The sequence below is a fragment of the Eleutherodactylus coqui genome, chromosome 3, assembly GCF_035609145.1.
Source record: "Eleutherodactylus coqui strain aEleCoq1 chromosome 3, aEleCoq1.hap1, whole genome shotgun sequence".
NCBI classification, from domain to species: domain Eukaryota; kingdom Metazoa; phylum Chordata; class Amphibia; order Anura; family Eleutherodactylidae; genus Eleutherodactylus; species Eleutherodactylus coqui.
Window position 1 is genome coordinate 246,988,505 of NC_089839.1, and position 20,755 is coordinate 247,009,259.

Here is a 20,755-nt window from a genome sequence, read left to right on the forward strand (position 1 = left end):
TGGTAGGACAGGTCTTGGATTTAATTGATGTAATAATACTGTATATTATAAAATATTCACTAAATACTACTGATGGTAATTTAATGACAATCTATGATAGACCCACAATCACCATTATAGTAAGAACACCGTCCTGAATCTACAGTACGTATGTTTTCCATAGACTTATGTCCATAAAGTTTGCGGTGGTAATGGCCGTGTGATCGTGATACGAGAAATCTTCAACATACTTTAAGTTTAATTTAGGCTTGGTTATCTGATACATAAACTGCAGTAACAGGACCTGCGGCCTTATATAGTCGCGCTCATATCCGCAAATGGACATTACATAACAGTAAAGGGGTTTTATGTAAATTCGGATGCTTTCACACCTGCATTAGGGCTTAGTTCTGGGTTTTTTGGAGGAGAAAAACTGAAATAAAATGGAAAAAAAATTGAGCCTTTTTTTATGGAAAACAGCGCAGTCAACAGCATAATTTTCTCGTTAAAAAAAAAACAAAAAACGGAAACCTGACAGAATGGAAGCAAATTGTAGCCTTTCCATTTGCTTGCCAGTTTTTTTTTTTTTTGTTTTTTTTTGGTTTTGGTTTTTTTTTTAAACCCCCATTGAAATCAATGGGAAAAGAACAGATCTGTTTTATTTCAGTTTCTCTCCTGCAAAAACGGGGCAGAGAGATGGAAACCCTGAACGCAGCCCCAATGCAGGTGTGAAGGCAGCCTACATCATCGCTGGTTGTGCATTGTAAGGCTGCGTTCGCACGGAAATTCTGCAGCAATACCGCCCTGTGCGGACTTTCTGCATGGAAATTCTGCTCGCAATTTTTATCTCGGGATAAAGCAGAAAGTGGAAGGGATTTGCAAAAATCTCATCCACACGCTGCAGCCAAGCCACGCTGAAACTGACAAGCCATGCGGAATTCAAAGCCGCGCCATGTTAATTTTAGCGGGCTTCCGCTGCGGCCATCTCTGCTCTCTATGGGGAAGAGCTGACCGCAGCGGAATAAGCCACTTGAAACCCCACGATTCTCAAGCTGCGGAAATCTCTTAGAATTTCCGTGCGGTCCCACTGCAAGATTTCCGACCCGTGTGACCGCAGCCTAAGGTCCAATGACCATGGACGGAAATTCTGCAGCAAGATTTCCGCTGTTGCACGCTGCCATAGGAATGCATTGGAGCACACAGTCCTATGCAGACAGCTGCCATTCTGATCACGGAAAGTCTGCATGGTAACAAAATTGTGGCATGTCCTATTTCTGTGCGAGTCTTGCAGCGACTCGCACAGAAATGTCACCGTTGACGTGCCGGCTCTGCGCATGTGCGCCAGCCGGCACATCGCAGAGCCGAGAGAGAAGACGCCAAACAGGGAAGCAAGAGGTCACTGCAGGTGCACAGCTGGCATCCCAGTACGAGAATCTCGCAGTCGGAATCCGACCTGGCCAAGTGCATGAGGCCTAAGGCCTCATGCCCACGGCATAAATCAATTTACGAAACCTGCGCTGGTCTCCTGTGAGTGCGATCCACACCCATTGGGAATCATTGGGCAACTGCAGGTAATTAAATACCTGCAGATGTCATTTTTCCCCGGCATGCGGATCGTATGTGCGGGAAAACAACCGCAGCATGCTCCATTTTTAAGACGACTACCCACTACCGTTTTTTTTTTTTCCACTGCAAATTCGCTGTGTTTTTTTTCCCCACATGTCTATGGGACTTCCTAAGGTTAAAATCGCAACGTACAAAAAATGCAGGTTAACACTAAATTGCATTTTTTGTGTGTTTTGCGATTTTAACATTAGAAAGTCCCTCAGACATCTGAAAAACGCAGAAAATTCGCAGTGTTAAAAAAAACGGTAGTGGTTAGTCACCCTTATGCAGTTTTCTCACATGGACGGCTTCCGTGGCTTCCATTGAAGCCAATAGAAGCCGTCCAATCCGTGACACAGCCACGTTTTATGCGGCAGAAATCCGCGGCATTGTTCCGCAGCTATTAGTTTCTTTTGAACCTAATAGCTCAATGTTCACGCTGCAGAATTCCGCAGCATGAAAGAAACCGCGGCATGCTCTATTTGCCGCGGGAATACGCGTGGCCAGCTACCATTGTAGTCAATGGAACTTCGCCGTCACAAATACACGTCCCCACCGGCCGCATCATCCGGCACTGCCAGCCCATCATGCGCTGTACTGTGCATGCGCGCCGGCCCTCCATGCAGGACACGTACAGCGGATCAAGAGTGGTAAATATGGGAGTTTTGGGCGGCATCGTGGCGGACTCCGCTGCGATATTCCGCTGACAGAGTCAGTCACGGCCGTGGGCATGAGGCCTTAGGCTGGGTTCACACAGGGCGGATTCCGGGCGGAAATCTTGTGGTTTGACCACAGCGAAAAACCGTGAGACTTTCGCCCAGAATCCGCTGCTTCAAAACCCGTGGCACTTAGCCACGGGTTTTGAAGTGGCCTGGCCGCACGCTTTTCCACTGCGGCCAGCACTCCCATAGAGAAGAGCACGGCTACAGCGGAAGGCAAAACAATTAAGATGCTGCGGCCGGCAAATCCACACCGCAGCGCCGGCTTCTGCTGGCTTTGCCGCGACGAATTTGCCGTCCCGTGTGGACGAGATTTGTGAGAAATATCATCCACATGGCTGGCCAATCCTGGGATTAGCAGCCGCAGGCGGATCTGCCGCGGCGACATTCCAGACGGAATTTCCGCGGCAAATCCGCCCAGTGTGAACCCAGCATTAAGCTTTTCGTTGCCAGTGAATGAAAGCATCAATAACCTAGAAACATACACAGAGTAATCTTGCTTTGATGCAATTGTATCCAGTCAACAGAAATCTTTATGAGCTGAACAGTCTGGCTACTACCATGCAGCTCCTAGAAGAAGAGTTTGGGGGATGTATACTGAAAAGTTCCTACTGTATGAGAGTCAGCCTAGCTAGGTTTAAAAAAATCATATTTGCACAAAAATCCACAATTTACACTGATGTGCCAGAAATCATGGGCCACTAACTAATGTTGCGTAGAACCCCGTCTAGCTTGACAAAGTGCAGCAATGCGATGTGGCGTTGACTCTACTTGTGGACGTAAGTCGTATAGAGGCATGTTGAACCATGTCATCTGGATAAGCACCCACTGCTCAGTGGTATGTGTAGATGCAGAATCTTAGGTGTGAACGCACATCTCCATCCTAAACCATAAATGCTCGATTGGGCTTATGTCGGGTGAACATGCAGGCCACATCAATCATAGGAATGCTCCTCGAACCAGTTCTAGACAACTTGGTCCTGATGGCATGATTCATTATCCTGTCGTAATATCCCATCATTGTGGGAGTATATAGAGGCCAGAAGGGCTGCAAGGTGACACCGATCAACGATGTGTTTAGGCGGACCAGTAGACCCAACTCATACCACGAGTTCACATCCCACACCACTGTGGAACCACCACCAGCCTGCGCAGTGCCTTATTGACAACTACATTCCATGGCTTCATGAGGTCTGCGTTACACATGAACCCTACCATTAGCTAATTGGCACTGTGACTCATCAGACCATGACACATGTTGCCAGTCCTCTAGGGTCCAGCTAGCAACCTCACGAGCCCAGGTGAGGCGCTATGTTCAGTTTTGTGGTGTTAATACAGGCGCTCTTGTTGGACCTTCTGCTCCCATAGCCCATGGAAGCTAAACAATGCTGCACTGACCTGTGAGATATATGTGTGAGGTCTCCTGCCCTGAAAGTGGATGTGATTTCTGCCAGAGTCGCTTGTCTGTTTGCAAAGCCAATTCTAGCCAGATTCTGTAATTAAAAAAAAATTATATGCATACCTATTCCTCCCCAGGCAGTCTTCTTAGCAGATCTTAACTTCACCGATCTTCTCAAGTCCCCCGGTTTACCTCACCACCAGCCGGCCAGATCCTCTTCTTTCAGTGACGAAGCATACATTGCCAGCATTCTCCTTCCTGCAGGTCAGTGTACCCGGTCACTAGTGACGTAGGATTCACTGCCTAGCAAGGAATGCTGATCCTCGGCTTGCTTTAGTGTGCATGTGCCGAGTCTCGCTACTAGTGTTCATATAGTATGTACAGCATTGAGACCCCACGCCTGCACACTAAAGCAGGCTGCCGAGGATCAGCATTCCCTGCTAGGCACTGAACACTACGTCACTAGTGACCGGGTACACTGCCCTGCAGGAAGCAGAATGCCGGCAACGTATGCTTCGTCACAGTAAAAAGAGGATCCAGCCGGCTTGTGGTGGGGTGACTTGGGGACTGGAGGAGCCAGGAGAAGATTGGCAAGGTGAAGATCTTATAAGAAGTCTGCCTGGGGAGGAATACGTAAGAGCAGATTTTATTTTTTTTATGACAGAACCCTTTTAAGCACCAATGGGCAGCCATTGCACTGTCCACTGTGGGTGGAAATACCTTCAATGACCTGTTCCCGGTACACACGTGACACTGTGGAATGAGGAAAGTTAAATGCCCGCACAAGTTCGAAAAAGTAATGTCCCATCCATCTGGCACCCACTATTATTTAAACTCCAATAACTCATGTCTCCTCGCCAAGGGTATACCGGGCAGTGTTCAACCGCACAAGTTAACATCTCACAACTTATGCAGGTGTGGGTGTTCCTAGGCTGTCACCTGAGGATACGGCACTTCATAATCAATTTAAATATGGCTATCCCATGACTCTTGGCGTCAGTGTACAGTGCAATCCATGTGGATGGCGTTATTTAAAATCTGCATCTAGCTAGTTTTTTTAAGGTAAATTTCACCCTTAATATATGGGATGAAATGGACGATACAGTTTTGCTGCTACATTATCTTACAAGGATCGGAAGTCTGGAAGTCCCATAGAAACAATTGCTATTCTCTTTTATCTAGTGATTATGTGTTCACCTGCATCATTATCTCCAGGATATGAATGCTCCCTAAATACACATTCTGCCCATTGCCTGAAGAGTCATCAAAAAAAAATCTCATCCCCTCTACCAATTAACTAGGATCACATTAATTGTGCTCTTTGTAATGAACAAGGACAGACATCAGAAGTTGCTGCCACTTATCATGGACCTGGTAACCAGCTCACCTTAATGTAATACAGAACACTTACCCCCACTCCCTGGGGCTATTGTCATTTACGCTCCTGCTTCCCTGAATATTGAAACCATAAGAAAGGCGATAAGCGAACTCTACTATGGATGGAGCTGAGCAGCTTTGAAATTATATGAACATTAGCACATCTCTTGATCACTTTGTCCAGAGCGGATGTCGTCGATCTCTTTTACTATTGTCAATGGATCCCCATTGTAAATGGATAACAAAATATAACGCACCTAAAGGCCCATTTAGACACAACGATTCTCACTCAAAATCCGCTCAAAGCCCTCTTTTGAGCGATAACCGTTGCGTCTAAATGCACGTGCAGTTTTTGAGTCATTCCTCGCTCAATTCTAGTTTTCTTGAATTGAGTGATAAACTCTTATAAGCAGTGCAGGCTGTTGTCACAGTCGGCAACGCTGATCAGATTATATCAGCTTGCGTCCCGCTGGTAGTTCACACCGGGACGTGAGCTGTAAGCACGAAGAACAATGCAGCTGTTTGCTTATGCAAAACAGCTGCATTGTTCGCCAAGCATTAGCGGCGGTGTCCCACACTAGCTACTATAGACTATGCAAAGATGTTCGCTCAAAACTGTCACTCAAACTGTTTGAGCGATGTTTGAGCGATCATCTTTCAGTGTAAATGGGGTCTAAAGGCCCATTTAGACACAATGATTATCGCTCAAAGCCATCTTTTGAGCGATAACTGTTGTGTCTAAATGCACGAACACAGTGCAGTTTTCATGCTCGATTCATTCCTCGCTCAATTCTAGTTTTCTAGAATTGAGCGATGAACTCCTATCAGCGGTGCAGGCTGTTATCACAGTCGGCAGTGCTGATAAGATTCGTTCAGCTCACATTCCACTGGTAGTTCACAGCGGGAAGCGAGCTGTAAGAGTGGAGAACAATGCAGCTGTTTGCTTATGCAAAACAGCTGTATTCACCGAAGGTTAGCAAATAGCAAAAATGGACCTGTTAAAGATTTTGTATTGGGGCCGAGGAGCTATTTTAAAATAATATATTTATTGTGCTTAATCCCCAGAAAATGTAATAACTGCGCTCTTGTATTAATTATGTACTGTTATAAGTAGACTACAAGCTTCTCACCCTTGTTGGCCTCTTATTACTTACTGCAAGAAGGTGCCGTTGCAGCATACAGTATTTCACTTGAAAGCTCTGACATTTGCGCTCTCTTGGCTTCAGTACCGGACATAAAAATTGGCTACTACTTTCTATCAGTCATACTTGGTCCCACAGGGCAATGCTTCCTTCTCATAGTCAGTCACCCTCACAGTCCGCATGTCTGGATATAATTACTGCTGGCTTCGCTCCCTTTTTCAGTCTGTGCGCTGTCCGAGTTTACAATGGAATAGACTCAAACAGCGCACGGACCCATAGTAGTCAATGTGCCAAATCACACATCAGTTTTTTACATGGACACACGGACTGCGTAAATGAAAATGTGGCATGCGCTATTCTGATCCATTTTGCAGATGAGGCTCACCTATTCAAGTCAATTGGGATACTTTGGGATATGCTTTTTCTTGTCTATTAAACAGACAGGAATAGTTTTCTATGCACACCATGTTATAAAACATACGTTTCCCTAAAAATAAGACCTACCCTAAAATAAGCCCTATCCAGTTTTTTAAAAATTTTTAGAGAGGCTTCAAATACAAGCTCTAACCCAAAAATAAGCCCTAGCTGCATTACACAGAAAAAAAACATTACCTAGCAGGCTTGGTTTGGGTCCTCTTGCTGCTCTCCAGAGCTCCAGCATGGTTGCTGCAGTCCTTGGCCACCCACTGAAGATTGCTTCCTGGTTACAGGATTCTGTGAATGGCTGAGGAATGCAGTAAGCCCGATGGAGCTCCATACACCAGGTGGAGGACCCGGACCTAGTCTGTTAGGTAAATATAATGAGGCAAAAATTAATATAAGACAGGGTCTTATTTTCGGGGAAACATGCAAGTATAGCATCATAGACTACTGTATAATGACACCATGCGTTGTCAATGGAATTACATAGACAGCATACAGCCTCAAAATACACTTGTGTGCACCCGACCTTAAGGCCAGCTTTACACAGGCGAGAAAATCTCGCATGAATACGAACCCCATATTTTGGAATGGGGGTAAACGCATGAGTGATTTTTTTTTTTTTCCCCGCAACAAATCATGGTATGCCCTATGTTTGGGCGTGCCGTTGCATCACATGACCCATTGTTTTCAAGGAGGCCGGCAGGAAAATCGCACCACGTGTTATGTGCATGTAGTGCAATGCGAAGTCTCCCCATTGAAAATGGGGACACACTCCATGATCCTCCGCCACGCCTGTTAGCTGCGGAGGTTCGCTAGTTTCCCAAAGTGATAAGAGGTGGTCTTGACAGATAAAAAAGGCCTTGCATGCACGTTGGTGAGGGCGATGTCGGGCCGTGATTCATGGCCTGGTATCATGCTCGCCCATGTGAAGTTAGCTTAAAGGGAACCTGCCACCTGACTAAGGCCGGTCTCACATGACCGGATTTCTATTGCAGAATCCGCGGCCAGCAGACGGCATGCATTGAAAGGTATGTATTTAGAAAAAAAATCAGTTTGTGCATGACTGATGGTGAGCGTCTGCGGTTACCCGCAATACAGAGAAAGAAGGTACGCAGGATCGCCGTCCGGGTTCAGAGCCGGATTCCACTGTGAGCTCCTGCATGCAGAATCTGACTTGTTCATGTGGGACCAGCCTGAAACACCATAAACTAACTTATGGGCTGCTAGGCAGGTGAAAGGGAGCTGGGAAATGTATTTTTCACACTCTCCCACTTCCCGGTTCCCACGGTGCCCGACTGTAAAATCTGCGCCACGGCCGAAAAACTGGCTCTTTATAGTCCCGTGTGCATGCTCTCCTATACAAGTCTATGTGAGAGAGCGCTCATGGGACTCAGTTTTTCGGCCAGCGCGTGGACTTTACAGGCGAGTACTGCAGGGGCCAGGAAGCAGTCGAGTACAAAAAAAACGCAGTACCCAAATTTCCTGTTCCAGGTTTCCATTCCATCATATATTCCACCAACTGGCCAACTTCTTTGTCGGGACCATACCTCTAGAAGAATTCTGAATGGTCACCTTAAAGAGGTTTCAGTAAACTGCATCAGCAATTGGATTTCCAAGAATCCCACATCTATATGACTAACTACAGTAAGCAAGAAAATCTTCCGCTCGTGTCCCGTTTTGCCTTGTCTCCATTTAACAGTCTGATCTGGAGACTAATTCTTAATGAGGAGTCACTATGGAATAAAATTCTACCCCATAATTATCCTGTTTGCTCATCTGTCACCACCCAAGTGACCCGTATAATTCATTTTATTGAGCATAAACATCCTGTCCTAAATTTTCTCTTCCATAGTGCCAAGAAGAAGATATTGTGAAGCTTTCATCAAGACTCTCAATAAAGGCAACATCCAGATAAGAACACACTCATCTCTGAAAAGTACATGTTGGCACTTCAAAAAGGTGTACAGGGCACATGTAGTATAAAGTGGTAGGAGCAGTGCTTCCATTCCTATCCTGGTGTATCCCGGTGTCCGCTGCCTGGATAACCCCTTCAAGTAACTTACATTTTATGGCATACAAAAGGTTGCAAATTCTGGTTCCTGACATATTTCCGTACACAATTTGTGACTTTTGTTTTTCTGCTGCCCTTGCCCCTTTTTGAAAATGTTAGTGGGGCTACGTAGAGGGGGTGAGGCTTCTGCAGCCAACAATTTTACTATTACATTACACCAAAATTATAGCACAAGTCTATGCCTGCTCATATCTCACGTAGGTTTGCATTTCTGGCATACGGACAATTAAAATGCATCTAACTTATTAAGAGGCGTACATGTACTCCGTTCTCCAGCAAACTGCTACTAAACACTGGTGAACGCTTGTCAATCTTTAGTAAGTTCCACCCATAGAGTATGGCTTTATTCACACGAGCGTTTTATCGAGGCAACTTTGCTGCGATAAAACGCTGGCCTATAAATTGCGACCATCTGATGCATTGGATTCCAATGCATTTGTTCAGATGGGAGACTTTCTGGTGTTTAAAATCGTCTGGCCGGAAATGATAGCGCACACGATGTGCATTGCGGGCGACCGCTTTTACGCTGACCGGGAAAAAAAAGGCTGGACCTACCTTTTAGCAGAATACGCCGACCAGTTACATAGAGTCCTATCGGAGCTTATGAGAGCTGCCGGAGAAGGGAGATGGGGGAGAGTTTAGCCGCGGCTCTGCTAAACTCTCTTTCCTTCCCTCTACCCTCTACGCCCCTTGCCGGCTGCCAGCAAAGGGAAGCGGCGGGGTGGGAGATTATCACACTATCTCTGCTAAGCTCCCATCCCCTCTTCTTGCCGGCAGCCAGCGAGAGGTGGAGAGGGGGCGGGAGTTTAACACACTAGCCCCCCCCCCCCCCTTGTCTCGCCCCCTCCCTTTGCCGGCATAGGGCGGGTTATTCCGGGCTGAGGCGTATACATGCAACACCCGGGCCGTCTGAATGGCCATTAAAATGGGAGATGCAGCCGCGACTTGGTGCTAATCGTTCAATGAATGGAGGTGGGGCGCATCAGTGATCACTTCCGTCCAACCGCCTCATTAAAGTAAACAGGCAGTCTTTCATAGATGAATGATTCTAAGACTCCTGTTTCCGTCATATTGCTCAAGCACAGGCTCAAACTGGCCTATAGGGGAATCCCCAGCCAGCCCTGAGCCAGGCGTAGGTCCCTAACCCCCTACTCAAACGGTTCATGGCACTGTACACCTACTGCAATACATGCTAATTAGCCTAATACAGCATCTAAGGCCACCTGCACACAGCTGCGGACAGGTACGCAGAGTCACCGGCTAGGCACTGGGTCGGATTCCGCTGCAGGATCCCGCATCCGGAATCCGACCCGTCCGTGTGAAGGCGGCCTTATATGTGCATGTAGCTGTTCAGTGGTCCCCCAGAATACTTTTTACTGGTGGGCCCTAAGCACCCTAGCTGACACTCATGCAGGGAGCACTTCTACTTCATTACTTTGATTGCAATCGTTCTTTAGGTCACAAATAGAATCTGAGTAAAATGAGAATATCGGGGCTTAATATAATTATATAGACCTAATACTATACAGTATTTAGTGACTCTGACCAAGATCGCAGAGAACAGTATTCTGGTCAGGAAGTGGTAAACACAATGCAAATTACAACTTCTTACAAAATTGACATACCTTTGCAAAATCCCGTACATCAAACAAGTCAAATGCTTCAAACAGGTCACTTTTCTTCATGGTGAAGGCTTCACAGCAGACGGACAGGAAAGTCCGGATATTCTTTAGACACAAAAACTAAAAGAAATAAAAACAAAACAAATAAAAATTATGCAAAACTTCATTAAATCAACCGCAAAACGACCCCAGCATTGTATATATACAGTAGTTATAAACAGTACATTTGTCATGTAAGCCATGACAACCGTTTGAGTATCAATAGACAAAACATGTCGTTCGGGGGGTTTGCTGTTATTTTTGATAACAATGAGGATAGTGGACTAATAAGAAAACAGACAGAAGGGGGCGCAGTACTCTAGCATGGGGGAATTAAATGATACTCAAGATAGTACTGACCTCATGGTCAATGGCGCCAGGATGCCTGGAAGGGGCAGGGGAATGCTATTGTCTCACCTGAGGTAGGAGGGGGCATAATGGCAGGGAAAGGGTAGTGACAACTGGTGAGCTCAGGCAGTATTACTTATGGTGTAAACTAATAACAAATTCATGATGGAGTCCTACGGACATTGGGGCAGATTTACATGATGAGCCTCGTGTGGTGCAGAGTGTTAAGGCAGCAGAATGCAGTCATGAGCTCTTGCTCACGACCTGAAGGTTCCCTGCATGGTTCAGGTAGCCGGCTGAAGGTTGACTAAGCCCTCCATTCTTCCGAGGTTGGTAAAATGAGTACCCAGCTTGCTAGGGGGTAAAGATGACCGGGGAAGGCGATGGCAAACCACCCCGCAAAAGCAGTCTGCCGAGAAAAGGTCACAATGTGCCGTCACCCTAGGAGTCGGTCACGAAACAATGCTTGTACCAGGGGACTTTACCTTACCAATAACAAATTCATAATGGAGTCCTACGTACATTGGGGCGGATTTTCTATGTGTTGGTTCACATATTATGGTCTCCATCCAGGGGTGTTGTCTGGTTTTCTGTTTAAAATTCCAAAGACAGCCACCATTTTCACCGGACATAATTCCTCAACGGAATAGTAGAATGAGAATTGAGAGAGAGATGCAAAGAATCTAGACGAATCATCTGATCTCGTTACGTTCTTTATTACATGCCTTGGACTGTTAGGCCTCAGTCACACGGGCGCATTGGCACCCGTACACCGGCACCGATGCGCCCGTGTCACTGACAGTTAGAAGACGGCCGTACCTGAAGACAGCCGTCTCTCTCCAGCACTGATCATAGAACACATGACCGGCAATGGAGCTGGTCACATGTTCTTCTTCCCGGCGCTGTAGAGAGACGGCCGTTTTCAGGTACGTTAGTCTGCTGGTGTCAGTCACACGGGCGCATCGGCGCGGGTGCCGATGCGCCCGTGTGACTGAGGCCTTACAATGCGATTTGCTAAACGTTTTGGAATAAGTTATTAGACAAAGATTGCACATGAAAAGTCCAAAAACCGCAGCCCTGGACAAGAACTCAACAGAAACAGGCTCGGCTTTAATTAAAGCTGCAGAAACCATAGGTGTCCATTTCGGCTGGTTTCTATTTGCTTCTAGAAGTTTGTGCCATAAAATGCCGGAAATTACAGGAAACCTAACAGAGACCTACCGGCCTCTATTTCTGCAGCTTTTCCGTTCAGGAGCGCCATTTTTAGGATTTTAAATAGAAATCCCAACTGAACAGACCCGGACACTGTCTAATGAACAATCTTACACCAGATGCGCCAGATTTATTACAGTGGCCGCTCATGGATGATAAATCCTGTATATTAAGCTTTTGTGCCGACATTTTGGCGCATTTTTCATACACAAAGTTGCATTCAGGCCACGACTCCTTCCCACAAAGCCATGCCCATTTTTTAGACTTGGCGAAAAAGGTGTCTAAAAGTATCTAAAACACTAATATTAAATTTGCGCCATTGTTGGTACCTGTAGTTTACAGACAAGTAGTGAATGGAAGAAGAACTAAGGTGCGACAAACCTGGAATCTATCCGCTAGGGTAGACAAAGTACATATCGTAAGGCGTTGGTTGTGCCAAGAGCAAAAAGTAATCATTAGTGGTTTTGAGTCTTTTGACAGCAGGTAAAATCTGAGTAAATTCCACTAGGAGTTGGGGATGTTCTTTAAAATATATTGCAAAAATATACAAACTACACAGGAATTAGGCGGTAGATTTATATAGACGGCTGCTCCTTCTGCTAAAGACGTTCACATTTTGTGTTTGCAACACAGTTTTCAGTTGCTTCCAGTTGCACAATGCCAGGAGACATTTACACCATCCCCTTATAAACCACTGTCTGTTAGGGCTTACTCACAGGGGGGCATTTGCCATCCGTATTACTTGCATTGGAGTGTACAAACATATAGCAGCATGTCCTATTTTGGCCCGTACCAAAATCCCCAATGCAAGTCTATAGGAGCATTAAAAATACACAATAAATACGCATGATACATGCGCATTCACTGCTTGGTTATGAAGCGTATTTTTTTTGCACACCTGAAAAACGTGCAAAAAGAAGAACAGAGCAGGGACCAAATATGCAGTAAATACGAGCAGTTTCGGTACACGAAACGCAGCTTTTTTCACAGATCGAAACTGCCCCCGCCTGTCTGAGTGAGCCCTTAACCTCAGCTGCATCGAGCCTCTTGACATTGAACAGGCATTTCATATAATCGTGATTAAAACACAGACACTGAACATTTGGAAAAGAGAATTACACGGTGTAACAGTGGGCGGATGAGGCCATGACACCGAGCCGGCTGCTTTGTATAATGACACAAAACAGACTGTTGCACTCTACAGGACTTGCGAAATTAGACATTGGAGATTTGCACAAGAAACACTGCAGGCGTCTCCTGCGGATAATACTAAGCGTGTACTACGGCCCTTGAAGGGTTGCTGATGCTGAGCAGAAACATCGATAGAACAGCAGAATTTATAATGAACAGCCAGAAGTTACCCGAAATGAAATAAAGAGAGAAAAAACTTTAAATTCTTCTTTTATTAATTTGCTATATTATATTCTTTTGCTCCCTGTTCATTGCAAATGGCAAACCTGCTGAGCTACGCAGCGACACGGTATATTCTGGCTCGTGTTACCTTGTAAGGACAGCTAGATTTGCTTTTCACCACTGTACAAAAAGCTGTGCGGCGGCCCCTCTGGGAGTTGTAATAGCCGTCATTCTGACTGTCGCCGAGACTTCCCATAAGCAGATCTAACAACACCACAGCTGAAATACATTTTAACAGCTTCAATGAAGATGAAAAACTCAAGGATTATATTTGTATTGGTGATTATACGGATGCCCGACCCTACATCCACAGTGGTCACATTATGGAGACTACAGATACGTTATTTTTCCTCCCTTCATAGAATCAATCATAGAATCATAGAATGGTAGAGTTGGAAGGGACCTCCAGGGTCATCGGGTCCAACCCCCTGCTCAGTGCTGGATTCACTAAATCATCCCAGACAGATATTTGTCCGGCCTTTGTTTGAACACTTCCATTGAAGGAGAACTCACCACCTCCCATGGTAACCTGTTCCACTCAGTGATCACCCTCACCGTCAGAAAGTTTTTTCTAATATCGAATTTGTGTCTCCTTCCTTTCAGTTTCATCCCATTGCTTCTGGTCTTTCCTTGTACAAATGAGAATAGGGCTGATCCCTCTGCACTGTGACAGGCCTTCAGATATTTGTAGACAGCTATTAAGTCCCCTCTCAGCCTTCTTTTTTGCAAGCTAAACATTCCCAGATCCTTGAACCGTTTTTCATAGGACACGATTTGCAGACCGTTAACCATCTTGGTAACTCTTTTCTGAACTTGCTCCAGTTTGTCTATGTCTTTTTTAAAGTGGAGTGCCCAGAACTGGACACAGTATTCCAGATGACTAAGGAAGAGTAGAGGGGGCATAATTACCTCACATGATCTAGACTCTATGCTTCTCTTAATGCATCCCAGAATTGTGTTTGCCTTTTTGGCTGCTGCATCACATTGTTGACTCATGTTCAGTCTATGATCTATTGGTATACCCAAGTCTTTTTCACATGTGCTGCTGCTTAACTCAATTCCTCCCATTCTGTATGTGCTTTTTTCATCTTTCTTGCCCAGATGTAGGACTTTGCATTTCTCCTTGTTAAATAGCATTCTGTTAGTCGCTGCCCACTGTTCAAGCTTTTCTAGATCTTTTTGAATACTCTCTTCCCTAGTGTTAGCTATCCCTCCTAACTTTGTGTCATCAGCAAATTTGATCAGTTTCCCATCAATTCCCTCCTCCAGATCATTTATAAAAACTTTGAACAACACTGGGCCTAGGACAGAGCCTTGTGGTACCCCACTTGATACATTCTTCCACTTGTATGTGCAGTTATTTATGACCACCCTTTGAGTAAGATCACTCAGCCAGTTGTGAATCCACCTAAGAGTTGCCTTGTCACTCCCATATTTGGTCATTTTTTCAATAAGAGATACTTTGTCAAATGCTTTACTAAGGTCAAGAAAAACTATATCTACAGCATTTACCTGATCAACCCAGTTAAGTGATACTGTCATAGAAGGAAATTAGATTAGGTCTATAAATCTGGGAATTATGGTCATAAAACAGGATACTGCTGTGACTACATTTCCCCATGTAAAGGAGCTATAGACTGCCATGATAAACAGCCTGGACCTCGTGTATGAGGGTTTGGACAGACGAATGTATGTTCAAATACGCTCGCCGCAACAGAGCATATCTGTACATGAACTAGGGTTTGAGATAGCAATAATCAGGCTGATATGCACGTGTCAGCACATAGTAATGTAATTTTTGCGCTCGAAATGCCAGTTCACATGTGCGTGATCCTCCCTCTCCATGGAATAGAATGGCTACTTAAAGTCTAATATGGACCACTTGTCTTCTTTTTCCTGCGTTGTCCGCAAGGTCGCACCCTTCCCCTTGATCTTTTTCACCTGCCACAAACGTAGCTGGGGTTAGCTTTCTCATCTTTTGCGGACATGACTTTCATGCCTGCAAAAACCTGCATAAACACCTTTGTCTTTTGAAGCCCTAAAAAGCTACTTATTTGCACTACTTATTTGCACTCAGTGTAGTTGAAAGAGGTGGCGGTAAAGCCAGTAGCCGCACCGCAGTCACATATGCAATATCAGCTGCAAAGAAGCAGTTCTAAGAATTGTTTATATGGAAAACTACATTATGTTATGAAATATAACAAAAATATTGTAGATGTTAGATGTTGTATATTCTTCATTTAATATCAAGAGGGAAAAACTGCAGAAAAGTCCAAAGAATAACTATTGTAATAATTTGTATAGCGCCATCTTATTCTGCAGTGCTTTCAGGTAATTTATTTATTACCCCTCACCAAGCTGTGCACTCATTTTGCCAGCCTCAGAGTCAACCTTAAAGGGGTTGTCCCGCGAAACAAAGTGGGGGTATACACTTCTGTATGGCCATATTAATGCACTTTGTAATGTACATTGTGCATTAATTATGAGCCATACAGAAGTTATTCACTTACCTGTTCCGTGGCTAGCGTCCTCGTCTCCATGATGCCGTCTAATTTTCAGCGTCTAATCGCCGGATTAGACGCGCTTGCGCAGTCCGGTCTTCTTCTTTTCTGAATGGGGCCGCTCGTGCCGGAGAGCGGCTCCTCGTAGCTCCGCCCCGTCACGTGCCGATTCCAGCCAATCAGGAGGCTGGAATCGGCAATGGACCGCACAGAAGACCTGCGGTCCACCGAGGGTGAAGATCCCAGCGGCCATCTTCACTAGGTAAGTAAGAAGTCACCAGAGCGCGGGGATTCAGGTAAGCACTATCCGGTTTTCTTTTTTAACCCCTGCATCGGGTTTGTCTCGCGCCGAACGAGGGGGCTATTGAAAAAAAAAAACCCTGTTTCGGCGCGGGACAACCCCTTTAAGCCAGCTACCTGAACCATGTGGGGATTGAACTTGCAACGTTCAGGTCATGAGTGACAGCTTAGGACTGCATTTCTGCTGCCTTAGCACTCTGCGCCACACAAGTTGTCTTCTTTTCCTTCTGTTGTACGCCGGTCCTTGATTTTTTTTTTTTACCCTGCCATAGACTTTTATGACAGCTTCCTGCATAAGATGCAGAAAGATAGGGCAAGGCTTATCTTTTCTCACATGCAAGATTTGCGCACATGAAACACTCTTATGAGAATGAACCCATTGAAATCAATGGCTTCACTTCATCATGTTTTATAGGCATGAGTTTCATGTGCACAAAAACCTGCACTTAGACCGTATAATTAAAATTTACCCCAGTATGTCCTAAAAATGACTTTTTAGGCCGGTCTCAAATGAGCGGATTGGCTACGAATGTATATTGCGAATGACTGCAGCGACTCACTTCAGTACAGTTTTTTTTTTGTAAATTTGTATTTCCCATGCCATCGCTCTGTAATGACACGGGTACCTGCAACCTATACCTAATGTTAATTGCCTATGGGCTGCGGAAGGATGTCCACCATTTACAACAATGCAGGCCGTCCTTGCAAATTCCGCAGTAAAATAGATCATGCCACGACTTTTCTGCCACTCACAGAATATGCAATATGTATCCGCGAATGGAAAAACAAAAATCCATACCTTTCAATGCCCACGTTTTACCGTGGATCGCACGCACGGACGGCAATCGTGGAATCTACAATCCAAATCCGCCTGTATGAGCCCAGCCTTAAAGGGGATTTTTCCGAATTAAAATACTGGTGACCTATCCTTATAATGAGCAATCAATACTAGATTTCTGGTCGATGGTCCCACTCTCGGATCCCCCACCAATCAGCTGTAAGGCACTTAAGTGACTGCTACAGCCTTTTTATTGTGTACACCGTTCTATACATCTGCATGAATTACATTTAGTAGCAGAAGTGCTGCATACTGCAGCGTTGTCCAATTCAAATAATAGAGATTAAAGACAGACTCCTAGATAGACACTTCATTTGCAGGAGTCCTAGGTTACAATCCATGTAGGTCAGCTTAGATTTCTGATGTCCAGTAGGAATAGCTGCGTTATCGATCTTTCCTCCCATTCCTCATCACGGTGCCTGTTCTCACTATCCTTCCTCCCCCACTCGCAGACAGATGATTTGTATAGCCATGCTGTGTGGACCTCTGCTAATTTGGGACCTGCATTAATAATGCACAAAAGTCTGAAATGTCTTTTCATTATATATACCCTGTAAATCCTAACCACATCACTGTTTAACCTTCTCCATCCCAGAGGAAAGCAAACAATATGTAACAACTGTTTATTTACATTATTAAGTATCAGAAATGATACTTTATTTATACATCTAATCATAACTGTCAGCAAAAATCAGCTAAACAATTAACAAAGAAATCCTATAGAAGCACTGAAGATCTGTTATGGAAATTCATTGTTCCATTCAAAGTAACAATTGTAACAAAATTACTAATCACTTATTGTGTAAAGGAAAGGGAACAAGTAGAATAGTGAAGTGAAATTATGTCCCAGGAGTGGCAGTAATAACCCCCACAGCTATGTAATGTATCAGCTCTTCTCTATTCAATGGAAATTCAGTTATCCTCCTATAGAATGGAGTCCCAGACTTCACGGAATGCTAGTGATACATGATGGAAACTAATAAAGCTGCACCCGATGAATGCACTGGGTCAGACTGGTTTTGCAGCCACATTGTTTCAACTGTCTTCATATAAATGTAGCGACTGGGAATAGGATAAAGGGTTACAGTCACAGGTGCAGTACAGCATTGATCACAAGTGTTCATTACTGGTCATATTTGGGAAATTTGCTTCCCCTACACTGTAGAAATAGATATCAGGATCATAGTTGGAGAAAAATGGCATAGGGGGTTATTTATGCATAACTGTTGATTTACAGGACTAGCGGAACATTGCCAAAAAGGAGCAAAAATGTACGTATAGAAGGAGCAGTTATCATTTTAGATAGTCGAGTCGTTAGAGCGTACAAACATCAGCTGTTCATTTGCGTTTACACAGAGCGTTGTTTGTTCAGAAGTTGTTTGCCAAGATATCATTCATAGACAGGATCCCCATGCAAATGCATTCACGAGTCCTTCAAATACGGATGACTGGCTTTACAGCAGACGACCTTTGATCAACTATTTTATTTCCTGGTAAGCTGCAATAAAAACGACCAGCAACTTATCACCCTGTTGTTGGCCAAGTCTACAGTGCGCAACTTTTGTTTGAATTCACTCTTTTGAGCGATTATTCAGTTGATAGTTCTCACGTGTAAAAGTACCTTAACATTCTCATAAGAGCCGGTCACCCTTCACCTGTTAAAGAGGATTGGCCCAATATTTAAACTTGTTCCCTACCCACAAGATAGCTGTCTGATCGGTCCAACCACAGGGGCCCGCGCCAATCATAATAGCAGGGGTCCCGTTCTCTCTTCTGTGAATGAAGCAATGGTCAAGCCACTCCTTTCATCTTTGCTGGAGATAATCAAGCACTTGTATTCGGCTTCTTTTTTATTTCAAGAGTGGATTGTAATGGAAGAGAAAATACTGGGAAATATTCAATTTCTATCTTTTTAATCTGCTCCCAGTTTTTATATCAAAAGCTGCATTAAAAATAGCTATGTTTACATGGCGTGTCCGCAACGGACATTCCACAGCGCAAAATGCACATCAGAATTTTGACCCAAAATTTTCTGCGGACTTCACACCCTCATTTGAAGAGGTAAAATCCACACCAAAAAAATCGGTACTTTAGTTCACATGCTGTGGATCCAAAATCTGCTCCGCAGGTCAATTTCCACGGCTGATTTTTTTCCGCAGCGCATGGACGAGATTTTGAAAAAATCTCATCCACTCTGCTATTACTGTACATAAAGATTTTCCACTGTAAATCCACCCCATGTGAATACGGCTTTAAAGCAGCATGTGAAGAAGCACCCTTAGGCTGGGTTCACACGGGGCAGATTTGCCACAGAAATTCCGTCCAGAATTTTGCCATGGAAAATCCGCCTGCGGCTGCTAATCCCAGGATTAGCCAGCCATGTGGACGAGATTTCTCAGAAATCTTGTCCACACGGGACGGCTAATCCGCCGCGGCAAAGCTGTCCGAAGCCGGCGCTGTGGCGCAGATTCGCCGGGCGCAGCATGTTCATTTTTTTCCTTCTTCCACAGCAGAAGAGCGAGCGGCCAAACCGCTTCAAAACCCGCAGCTAAGTGCCGCGGGTTTTGAAGCAACGCTTCTCCCGGCGGAAATCTCATGTTTTTTCACTGCGGCCAAACCGCGATATTTCCGCCAGGAATCCACCCCGTGTGAACCCAGCTAGCACTCATTGAAAGGTGTCATCCACTGAATAGCTGCTGCATGATACAATTCCTCTGATTTGGCTTCTGCAGGGGGTATACCTGGCTAGCCATCATTTCCCCCAAACAAATCAACTCTTTGTTGATTCAGATCCCTAGAATCCTGGCAGTGTCTCGTATGAAAAGTGTGGTTATGACAAGTCACCCTCTTTGACGAATAGCAGGGGTGTTACATGCGCCCGCTCAGCTGATCAGTAGGGGTGCAAAGAGATTGACCCCAGAGGATAGGTCATCAATTGTATGCCCCCCCCCCGGAAAACCCCTTTAATTATAATATACTGCAATGTTGTAAATAGAGTTATCCTGATGGGCCAGTCATGTTAATAATTGCTACATGTGTATCTACATATGTTAGATCCCACCTGGAAGTTAAAACAATGAACATCTGATGCTCAGTTTCTCCAATGCTAGTTTTTACACATGACCTCTAAGGTGTCCTACACTCTCTACCATAAGCCACATCCTTTGTCTGGGACTATATTAATGTTATAATCATTACCCTGCTATCCTCTGTGTATGCACTCAACCATAAAACCCTCTGAAGCCATCCTCTATAATGATAGGATGCTGCTTATGTTAGTCTGGTTATAATATCTTGTTATTGCTCTAATATTGAGGATAAATTAGAAGAATGATTCTGTTTTATACAGTATGATATGTCACTGTAGTGTACAGATTGTGCAATACTGAGATCTAGTGCTAAAGCACAGGAGGCACGATCTGTGGCCCCAATGATATTCACATGACCCACCCAAGCAGAAGGTCTCCAGCAACTTTCAGAGCAGAAGGAGTAACTAACCAAGGTAATAGTAGTCAACTTATATATACTCGGGGGGACTCGTTACATAAGGGAGGGGGGAAAAAAGTGTCACCAGTGTGGTCTCTGAAGAAGAAAAAAAATACTAATTTGCCGCAGTTTTGTCAATACCTTACAATACAACTATTCATCCATAGGAATGAGCAGTTCTACACTGAGGAGATACAATTGTAGAAACTTTTCCTACTGTAGTTACTTCTGTTGCACAACTTCAGTCGCACACTGCAGTAGCGCTATCATCCAGTCTCAGT

General features: G+C 44.7%; 1 protein-coding gene across 2 annotated transcripts in view; it reads right to left on the reverse strand.

Moving 5' to 3' along the window:
- VAV3 (vav guanine nucleotide exchange factor 3) overlaps positions 1-20,755 on the reverse strand; it is a 200,584-nt gene that overhangs the window by 106,396 nt on the left and 73,433 nt on the right. For both annotated transcript variants that reach the window (XM_066597225.1, XM_066597224.1), the window contains exon 2: positions 10,341-10,457. In XM_066597225.1, the coding sequence (XP_066453322.1) occupies positions 10,341-10,457 (117 nt within the window). The remainder of the gene's footprint in view (positions 1-10,340; positions 10,458-20,755) is intronic.